At 38.4% G+C, this 11066-nt stretch overlaps 1 protein-coding gene across 1 annotated transcript; it reads right to left on the reverse strand.

Annotated features, from left to right (window-relative positions):
• Positions 1-45: 45 nt before the first annotated feature.
• LOC111576829 (glutathione S-transferase kappa 1-like) lies at positions 46-4881 on the reverse strand. Its single transcript, XM_023282762.3, has 8 exons — positions 4707-4881; positions 4417-4617; positions 3052-3133; positions 2840-2968; positions 1613-1752; positions 1399-1515; positions 526-619; positions 46-442 (listed from the first exon to the last, which is right to left on the reverse strand). Exons 2-8 carry the CDS (start codon positions 4483-4485, stop codon positions 399-401), a joined length of 675 nt encoding a protein of 224 aa, XP_023138530.1. The 5' UTR covers positions 4486-4617; positions 4707-4881; the 3' UTR covers positions 46-398.
• Positions 4882-11066: the final 6185 nt, after the last annotated feature.

Raw genomic sequence — 11066 nt, forward strand, 5'->3', positions numbered from 1 at the left:
ATAATTCATTACAAGATGTCAAATATTAAATTAATCACCAAATACTTAGACAACCAAATACTTTTAATGAAGTTTTTAACAATTACAGCTTCTTAAATGTGAATATTTTCTGGCTGAAAGCAAACATTTTCCAACATTCTGATATTTTACCGAACAACCCAATAACCAATTTTTATAGAAAACAATCATTAGTTGGAGTTTTAGTTGCAGCAAAAGTTAATCAGCGGTTCAGATTTCATCTTAAACTACATTTATTTTTGCTGAACTATTATTAACTTCTACAGGAAACGTTCTGTTTCTGAAGGCACGGCAGAGAAGATCTGATGGTTTTTTTTTTTTGTTCTAGAGAATCAAAGGCGAGAATCCGTGAGCAGATGGACGCATGAAGACGCTTCATCTCACAGTTTAGCTTTGTCGGGGTTCGGCCCGAGCCACTTCTCTCCTGAGACAGAAGGAAAAGAACCAGGTGAGAACCTCTGCTGAGCTTCAGCTCCATAGAAACGGAGAGTTTTACGTTTTCCTCACCGATGCAGTGGGCCATGAGCTCGAACCGGTCCGATCCGAAGAACATCTCCGGCTTCCCATCAACGTGACAAACCATCATGGGGAAACCGAACGCCTGCAGAACAGAAGGAGGAGAGAAACTGCTGATTAACCCCATAGAGCCCAGGTCCCTGAACGCCTCACAGTCATCAGCAGAAGCTGTAGTTTCCAGAAGTTCCCTAAATGCCTCACAGTCATCAGTAGAAGCTGTAGTTTACAGATGGTCCCTGAATGCCTCACAGTCATCAGTAGAAGCTGCAGTTTCCAGACGTTCCCTAAATGCCTCAGAATCAACAGTAGAAGCTGTAGTTTCCAGATGATCCCTAAACACCTCACAGTCATCAGTAGAAGCTGTAGTTTCCAGAAGTTCCCTAAACGCCTCACAGTCATCAGTAGAAGCTGCAGTTTCCAAATGTTTCCTAAATGCCTCATAGTCACCAGTACACGCTACAGTGTCCTTATGTTCCCTAAACACCTCACATTCAATGGCAGATGCTGCAGTTTCCTTATGTTCAATAAATGCCTCACAGTCCTCAGTAGACACTGAATATTCCAGTTGTTCCCTAAATGCCTCATAGTCACCAGTAGAAGCTGCATATTCCAGTTGTTCCCTAAATGCCTCATAGTCACCAGTAGGAACTGCATATTCCAGTTGTTCCCTAAATGCCTCATAGTCACCAGTAGGAACTGCATATTCCAGATGTTCCCTAAACGCATCACAGTCATCAGAATACACTGCTGTTTCCAAATGTTCCCTTAACGCCTCACAATCTACATGTCACTATGCTGCTGGAACCTACAGTTTTCAGATGTGGTGATCTAGTTTCATCATCATCATCATCATCCTCCACTGACCCCCAGCTTCAGAGCTTCCTCTGTGCAGGACTTGAGCTTCTCCTTGATCTCCTTGGATGTGCACATCTCCAGCACTTCTTTAATCTCTCCGTCAGTCAGTCCTGCTTTCACCGCCGCCTGCAAAAAAAACCCCAAAAACACAACCAGCATGAGACAAACACAGAGAAAGTTGTGTTTAAGTACAAACCGGCTGCTAAATAAAAGATGTGGATACCTCAGACAGAGACGCCGGCTCAGTGATGTCTTTGTCTTCGCTCCAGATTCGTCTCCACAGCTCACGGGAAACTTTCTCCGTCTTTTTGTCTCCACCTTTCTGCTGAACGGCGGCGACGAATCGCATCGCAGCCAACGAGCCTGGGAGAAGGAAACATTCGGAAAACGCCTCAGTCATCTGTAGAAACTGCAAGTTCCAGATATTCCTTAAACACCTCACGGTCAACAGTGGAAGCTGTGTGTTCCAGATGTTCCCTAAACACCTCAGTCATCAGTAGATTGTATAGTTTCCAGATGTTTCCTAAATGCCTTACATTCATCAATAGAAGTTGCAGTTTCTAGATATTCCCTAAGGGCCTCACAGTTTCCATTAGATGCTGCAGTTTCCAGATTTTCCCTTAAAGCCTCACAGTCACCAGTATACGCTTCAGTTTCCTCGTGTTAACTAAACGTCTCACTCATCTGTAGAAACTGTACGTTCCAGATGTTTCTTAAATGCCTCATAGTCATCAGTAAGAGCCTCAGTTTCCTCATGACCCCTAAACGCCTCACAATGAACGGTGGAAACTCCAGATGTTTCCTTAATGCCTCACAGTCATCAATAGAAGCTGCAGTTTACAGATGTTCCCTAAACACCTACCTCACTCATCTGTAGATGCTCCAGTTCCCAAATGTCCCCTAAACGCCTCACAGTATTCAGGAGACGCCGCAATTTCCAAATGTTCCCTAAATGCCTCACACTAGAAGATGGTAGTAAACTTTTTTAAATAAAGCTTCACTCTGCTGCCCTCTAGTGGCTCCACCAGTGAATGAATGTTGCTTTTTCCTTTAAAATGGCTCTTGACATCCTCATTCTGAGGTTTTTCTTATTGACGTTTCTTTAATCTGCATATCTTCTCTTGATTAAACAACAGACGGTGGGAAGACGTTTGTTAGTTATGGCTTCCTGTCGCCAAAGATCGTTTATTCAAAACCCAAAGACGGGAGCATCAGGTCCTCACATCTGAGAATTTTAACTTGGAAATGTCAGAATTTTTACCTGAAAAACTGCAGAAACAATTATTAAAATATCCGTGAATTTTCTATCAGTTGTCAGCTGATGTTGCAGCTGCTGCATATTTGTGTTCAGTGAAATTAGCCCAAAGCAAACCTGGACTAAAGAGGGAATGCTTGGAGATCCTGATAATTTAATTTCTGCGAGTTTTGGACCGATGCTGCTTTCATGTACCTTTATTAAACATGACCTCTTCCGGGTCGGACGGCTGCTGCAGCGGGACGTCAAAGTATTCCGCCAGACGCCGCAGGTCGTGTATCATGTAGTGCATTTTGTTGAAAACGAAACCGGGAGGCTTGTTTCCTGTCAGAGACAAACGATGTGAAGCACAACAGAAGACACAGTCGGTGTTTAAAATGTTTAATAGTTTACCGACGTTTCCTGACCTGATCCCTGCATGACGCCGCCGAGAAACGCAGGACGGAGCTTCAGATCGATGTTCCACAGATTCCTGTAGCGACACATCACCTGTAGACACGAAGAACACAAGGAGAACCTTACACTGACGACAGCTCAGCCCAAAATTATTCATCAGCATGTCAAATTTAGATTTATAGAGATTTTATATTTGACCAACGGGTTTCTTCTGGCTGGAAATGACAGAAACGAGAGACGAAACTCAGTTGGATGTTGTGTTTTAGATGTTTTTGTCCAGTTTCCTGTTCCTCAGGTATCAGAGTCTTGATGTCCTCCATCAGTCCACCAGTAGTTCTAGTGTCTAACAGTCTTTCTGCAGGTCTCCACTGGGATTTAGTTCCTCCAAGTGTCCATCTCCAGCTCTTTGAAGGCTTCCTCTCCATCACTCTGCTCTTCAGTTCCTCCACAGATTCTGGATGGATTCAGGTCTGGATCTTCTCATTGTTTTCTCTTCATCACTTTGGCTCCATGTTCCTCATCATCGTCTTGTTGGAAGCTCCAATGCTTCCCAAGGAGCAGTTCTTCTGCAGACCACCTGATGTTCTCCTCCACAATCTTTCCTCCTGATGCCGTTTCCTTTGACCAGGCTTCCCAAAAACAGCCCAAAGCATCACATTCCCAGCTTCACCATGTTGGACCGTTGGATGCTTCTCCTTCCTCTGATGAGTCCTCCTTGGTGTGATCCATGGAGACCAGCCTTGTTCTTCTCATGGACATGTTGCTACCAGAACTGCTCACATTCATCAGGATGCTCTTGGTGCTGATCCTTGGATTCTTCTTGGTCTCTACCGTTCTTCTTCCTAGCAGCCCTTTGACATGATCCACAGTGTGGAACTCCTTGGACTTTTCCATCAGGCTTCAAACTGTGGACACTGGACCTTGAAGACACTTGGATCTGACTTTAGAGCCTTTAAAGGTCTTATGTGCAGCTCTCTCTCAGTGATGGACCCTAACAGCAGCTCACTGAGCTCTTTGCTTTCAGCCATGACTTGGAACTGACTAGAAACTGACTATAGAACCACTGCATCAGCTGTTCTACCTTCATAGTGGATTAGAACCTGATAGAACATGGAGGAAACCAACAGGAACATCTGGGATGAGATAGAAGCTGCATTTTTCAAGGGATATACATAGTTTCAGGCAGTGAAATGTAAAAAACACGAAGTCAAATAGTTAAAATCCATCGTTAACATCTAAAGCACAATGTTCTACTGTGTTTTATCTCTTGTTTCTGTCATTTCCAGCCAGAAGAAACCCGTTGGTCACCTGAACATTCACCATTAATCAAAATCCGAGTATTTCTGCAGCACAAACTGACTCTGAAGTCCACAAACCTCGAAGCCCAGCCATGAATACGGAGAAACCACGTCGTAAAACAGCTCGACCACTTTCCTGGAGCTCATCTCGTAGCTTTACAGTTGAAATGATTTGCAGAGATAATTATTGTGCAGTCAGGTCACCGCTTCACTGTGTCAAAGTTCACCTGGTCGAAGCTCAGCAGCTCCTCTGCAGGTGAATCCGAGCAGAGAATACAACTGCAGAGAAACGAGACGCCAGAAATCACAGAAATCACCGCAGAATTAGCAGCTTTAGCAGCAGAATTAGCTCCGAGCGTTAGTTGTACCTGACAGCGACAGTTTCCTTTAAGTTAGCCGCAGTTAGCTTCGGCTACACGGACGCTCAGTGGCGCCGTCTAACCGCCAGGAGGCTGAATTTAATCAGACAAACACACCAAAACATCACCACCCTCCTCTGGACGAGTTAGCAGTTAGCAGTCGGCTAAAGTCCAGCATCTTTATTTACCTTCTTCTTCTTCTTCGGGTCTGATTTGCGGAGCAGCGACCGCAGCAGAGGCGCTGCTGCCCCCACAGGCCGCTCATAGAATTATACATTTACAGTTAAATCCTGCTGCAGATTCTGTTGCTTCACGATTATTAGATGGTTGATTGATTGATTCAAACTTTTTTAAAAAAAATCATAAACTCTGGATATTTTCAATTATGCCTGTGAAATGTTGTTGTGATATATCCAATACTTTCTAAGATAAATTGGTTAAAAATTGCCCATTTTAGCATTTTTTTCCCCTTACATTGAAATCTGAGTCTGTTTGAACAACAATATCTGAGGAACTATTAAAGACAAAAACCTGAAATTTTCTCTCTTATTTCCCATCATGTCACTGATTTAGAATCTGGAATATTGGACAGTAGATCAATAATCTCTGATTAGAGTTGAAATATGAAAAAACAGATTTCAGGTAATTTGAGACAACTTTGAATCACTTTTTTGTGCAAATTTGTGCCGTTTTATTCACATATTTGGTGTCATTTTGGACACTATGAGTAATTTTGGAAAGTTTCAAGTCACGAACGACAAGAAACACATAATTTTATCTCTGATTTTCCTGATTTGTATGATAAAATATGGATTTTTATTTTTTAAAAAATTGAAATTAGATTTGTTTTATAGTATGTTTTTTTCACATTAAATCTGTTTGAACAACAACATCTGAGGAACTGTTAAAGATAAAAACCTGACATTTTCTCTCTTATTTGTCATCATTTCATTGATTCATAATCTGAAATATTGAACAAATAGATCAAACAATCTCTGATTATGGCTGAATTGAAATATGAAAAACAAACTGTCTTGAAAAGTCAAATTTTTGAGCTCATTCATTTAAAAAAATGATAAACAGAAGTGAACTGGTGATATTTTATGTAGCTGCAGGTCACAATAATACAAAACTAAACATGTAGAACACTTTAAATATGAAATATTTGGTCCAAAAAATGAAAAGTTATTTTCATTTAAGTTTGAGCAGGTTTGACAAAGTTGTAGCATAAAAACAAAACATAAAATATTGCCAAATCCAAGTAGAACAGAGTTCAGAGGTTTAACAATTGTTCTTCAAATGTAAATAAGAAAATAATTTGCAGTTTGTAGGCTGGAGAAACACAGTTACCAGTTAGACTTATGATTTATGTACTTATTGGAGGAGATGCTTGAAGGTAGAGTTCCTGTAAATTTACAGTTTTTTAAAAACTTTTCAAGAAACTTAAAATTAACAGATGCCATTTTAAATAATAGATCAGAGCTGACCAAGCAGAAGGAAACTGATGATCTGAGATGGAATAGACCCATAGTCAAACTCTGTGGAAGTAATTCTACTTTTTAAGTGACGTGAATTCAAAATAAACTCCTTCTCCTTGTTTTTCTTTCTAGCAGTGTAAAATCTGCTGTGGCATCAGGAAGTGTCTGAGGTTGTGCTGCTGGTGTCGTCTTTGTCCTTCGTACAGATGTAAGTACAGATGTTCTCCTGGTTCTTTATTATGACGGGTTTCTTTCCACACTTTGTGCATTTCTAAAAATGATCACTTTGTAGACATTTAACACAAGAGAAGAGAAAACAAACAGAACATAAGAAGCAGACGGTTTCTTCAGTCCTTCTTCCGTCCTTTAACTTGTGTTTGTGTCGATAATGGAAGTGAATATTTGGTGTTGACAGAAAATAATAAAACCCTCATCATTAGTGAGAAAAACCCAAACAGAGCAAACCGACTGTAAAGATTTGAACCGTAGCGTCTCAGTGGGAGTTTTACATCTACTAGGAATCATTCACTCCCTCTGTGCAGATATTTATGCTTCAGTGCAGCAGATTTACACGACCGTTCAAAAGTTTGGGGATAATTCCATGAAAACTCCCACTTTTATCCATGTGCTAACATAACTGCACAAGGGTTTTCTAATCATCAATTAGTCTTTCAACACCATTAGCTAACACAATGTAGCATTAGAACACAGGAGTGATGGTTGCTGGAAATGTTCCTCTGTACCTCTATGGAGATATTCCATTAAAAATCAGCTGTTTCCAGCTACAATAGTCATTTACCACATTAACAATGTCTACACTGGATTTATCATTCATTTAATGTTATCTTCACTGATAAAAAATGCTTTTCTTTCAAAAAATAAGGACATTTCTAAGTGACCCCAAATTTTGAACAGTAGTGTATCTGTTGACAAAATCAGGAATAAAACAAAAGACTCTACTATAAATTAAAGATGAATCTCATTCTATGAAGCACAATATTGAAACAGTTGTTCCAAAGTACTGATCATATTTTATTGGTGTCATTAAACCCATCTTTTAAAACAGTCTTTATTTTCTATACGTTGTCCTACCTTTAATTACACGTCTGCCACTGTTTCCTTCACTTTCGTCTAAATCTGTCACAATTTTGTCAGTTTTTATGTCAAACTCTCCACTAAAATACAATTTAAAGATTCTTATTAATCTAAAATATCACTGCAATGACAGTAAAATATTAGTATTTTCAGAAAAAACTATTTACTTGTACTCTCTATTTACATATAAATCATCCACCGGGATAATAAAGATGTAACCATAAAGGCTAGAAATCTCTATATTCATATTTATTTATGTCTATAAATCTACACATGAATATTGTCATTTATGTCTCTTCTTGAGGACTCGTTTGATCTTTGAGTTCAGCTGAAGAGTCAGAGAGAGACGGAAGTCCTGGAGGTTTATCACTGGAAAAGACACAAACAATCATATATCTGGGACTTTTTCTCAGCTTACGTATAAAAAAGCATTTTTTAACAGTTTTTATGAGTCTCACCTGTCGCATTCTTTCTCTGTCTGTAACATAAATAATAAAACATTAGATTTTAGAATAAGCAAATACAGAATACAACAGCAGTGAGGACATCCTTGTGCAAGATCACTTAAAAGTGTTTATTTCTAAGTTAAACAGCAGAATATTTTCTAATAAACAGTAAAAAACAAACTCTTTATAGAGACGATATTAAAAATTTACACATCAAAGTAGAAACGAGAAACCCAAAGTAGTAAGACAGTGAGACATTACGTTGGAGATGTTAATGTTGAATTTGAACAGCTTTTACATTTTGACTTTGATTTGAGGCTGTTCCAAGGAGTATGAATAATTCTGGACACAGTATTTATGTTCTACTCACTTGAAACTTGACAACAAACAGGAAAATCAGGAAAGTTGTTGCAGCAGAAACATTAATAAAGGAAAACAATAATCAAAATGAAACTTTACGTCTGTGAAGATGGGAGGATCTGGGAGAACCGGACCAAAGGGAGGAACATCTTCTCTGGCCGTGACAGACACCTGAGAAGAAAGAACATATTAGAACCTGAATGATATCAGCTCAGTGTCAAAGTCAGTCAAATACTTTCTTAGATAATATCTTTTCAATACTGTCCATTGATCCACTTCCATCAGGTTATTTCTCGCACTAAATTTGAGTCGTTTTGTTTCTCGCTTTTGTCATTTTGTCTTGTTTTTGAAATATTTTGTCTTGTTTGTGTTTTTTTGTCTGACTTCTATCATTTGTCTCATGTTTTTGTTGTTTTGTTTCTCGTTTTTGTCATTTTGTGTTTCGCTTTATTCGTTGCTTTGTTTCTTGTTTTTGTTGTTTTGTGTAAGTTTTTGTCTTGTTTTTGACGTTTGTCCATTTTTTTGTTGCTTTCTAACTTATTTGTCTAATTTTTGTCTCTTTTTTGATTTGTTTCGTGTCGTTTGTCTCATTTTTTGGTCATGTTGTTTCTCGCTTTGTAATATTTTGTGTTATTTTGTATTATTTTTGTCTTTTTTTTGTCTGGTTTTTATCATTTGTCTCACGTTTTTGTCGTTTTGTTTCTCATTTTTGTCATTTTGTGTTTCCTTTTTTTCTCATTTGTGTTTTTTGCTTTATTTTTGTAATTTTGTGTAGTTTTTGTCTTGTTTTTGCCATTTGTCAAATTTTTTTGTCGTTTTGTTTCTTGCTTTTGTTGTTTTGTCATTTTTGTCATTTTGTGTTACACTGCCGATCATTTAATACTAATATCAGAGCTTAACCCTCGTGTCGTCCTGCAGGTCAAAATTGACCCATTTTAAAGTTTGAAAATGTGGGGAAAATAATTATATTTTCACAGTGAAATTTCTGATGTCTGCATTTTCAACATTTTTGAGAAATCTTTGAACATTTTTTTATTGGAAAAAAACAATTCACTGGATTTTGGTTGATTTTTTTGTGAATGTTCTTAAAGAAAATATTAGAAGTTTTACTGATATATATGGAATCACTTTAGATATTTTTAGGATTTTTTTGGAAGATTTTTACTCATTTTTTGAAATGATTTTCTTGCCAAATTTTTAACGGAAATTTTTAAGGAATTATTGGAATTTTCTTCCTGAAGGTTTTGCAAATATTCAGAAATTTGGGGAACTTTTTTGCAGAATTTTTGGATTTTTTTCAGACCAGGAAACAATATTTTTTGGTGCCCATAAATGAAGACAACAGGAGAGTTAACGGTGATACAGTTGGTGAAATTACCCTGAAAACTGCCTCATAATGCTGACAGGTTTGAAACCATCAGAATAAAGCTGTTTAGTTCAGTTTAACTCTGATAATGATCACCTGATAAGCAGCTCCTCCGGCCTCCTCGGCCCTCTGGATCCTCCGGACCACCAGGAAACAGTGCAGGAAGTGAGACTTGATGACGTCGGACAGAAAAGGAGTCCCACCCTCCTGGTAGACCAGAGCCACGATGTCGTTACCGATGTGTCTTTTCCTCTGCAGCTGGAGATGAAGAGGAAGAAAAAACACTGCTAGAGTCTAACAGAGCTGCTTTATTACAAATAAATCATCAAATCTCTGCTCCAACATTCTGATTTATCAGAAATGTTTGTTTTTAATCAAAATCTACAGATATTTAAAATGATATCTGTGATGTTTTAGAGTCAAGTACTTTCCAAGATTAACATTTATTTAAAAACTGCTATAAAAATCTGCAATATTGCTTCCTCCTGGACCACCTGCCATGACGGTCACACAGTAGAAGGCTCCCAACAGAACCTGTGAAATATTGCCAAAAGCCCCACTTTTAAGTGAGGATACAGCATAAAAGGAATCGTAAAGACGGGGCAAAACACTACCACTAACATCTTTGTTTTGGAGACGTACTGAAACATAGTTTGATCCTCGACGATTAAGGTTTGCCAGCATCTACTAGCATACTAGCTTAGCTAAAATGGCGGACGTTGAAATTTTGCAAAAATTAAGGCAATTTCACCAGGAAAACAGACAGCAATTTAAAGAGTTGAGAAGTGACTTATCAGGTCTCACTAAAAGACTAGACGAGGCCGAAAGTCAGATCAAAAATGTGGAAGACCGGATGCAAGCCTCGGAGATGCTAAAGCTATATGTGAGGCTAGATGCTAAGCTAACGGAAACGGAGAGCCATAATGGACGTGAAAATCTGTGGATTTACGGAGTGCACTATGCTGCACAAATTAGACCCTTAATCTGTTTATGTTCGCCCACCTATTCGGCAGGATGGAAAGATGTTGAAGGGACTGTTACAAAGGACATACCAAGTATGGCATCATTAGTTGACAAAAAACTGCAAACTATTACCAACTTTACCAGTGACCCTAAGTATGAATCTCTCTTAAGCTCGTGGTATAGAGTTATGTATATTTGTAGTTTGGAAAATCTGTCTCGAATCCTCAGGTGGTGTGCGTACGACTCTGACTTCAAGCCAAATGCCCTTGACAAAAGATTTAAAAGTTGGGCCTCAGAGGGACTTGCTGGCTATTACTCTTTTGTCCACAAGGGGGCGTTTATGATTTTTGAATTTCTACAAAACAAATATGGATTAGGCCAAGGTGATTTCTATAGATACTTAGAGATTAGACATTACTTTGATCAGAATATAAAAACATCATGGGATGAAAGTAAATTGGGGTTCTTACAGACTTTTCTAACATTAATTGAAACATTTCCTCAAAAGAAAATAATATCTAAAGTATACAAAGCCATTGAACAAGGTAAACAGGCCAATACGGACTACATAAAAAAAAAAAAATGATATTCCAGATTGTGAATCAGTGACATGATGAGAAATATGATATGGTTTCTGCTCCTGTCCTTGTTCTTCTCCATC

The sequence above is a fragment of the Amphiprion ocellaris genome, chromosome 9, assembly GCF_022539595.1.
Source record: "Amphiprion ocellaris isolate individual 3 ecotype Okinawa chromosome 9, ASM2253959v1, whole genome shotgun sequence".
Classification (NCBI taxonomy): Eukaryota; Metazoa; Chordata; class Actinopteri; family Pomacentridae; genus Amphiprion; species Amphiprion ocellaris.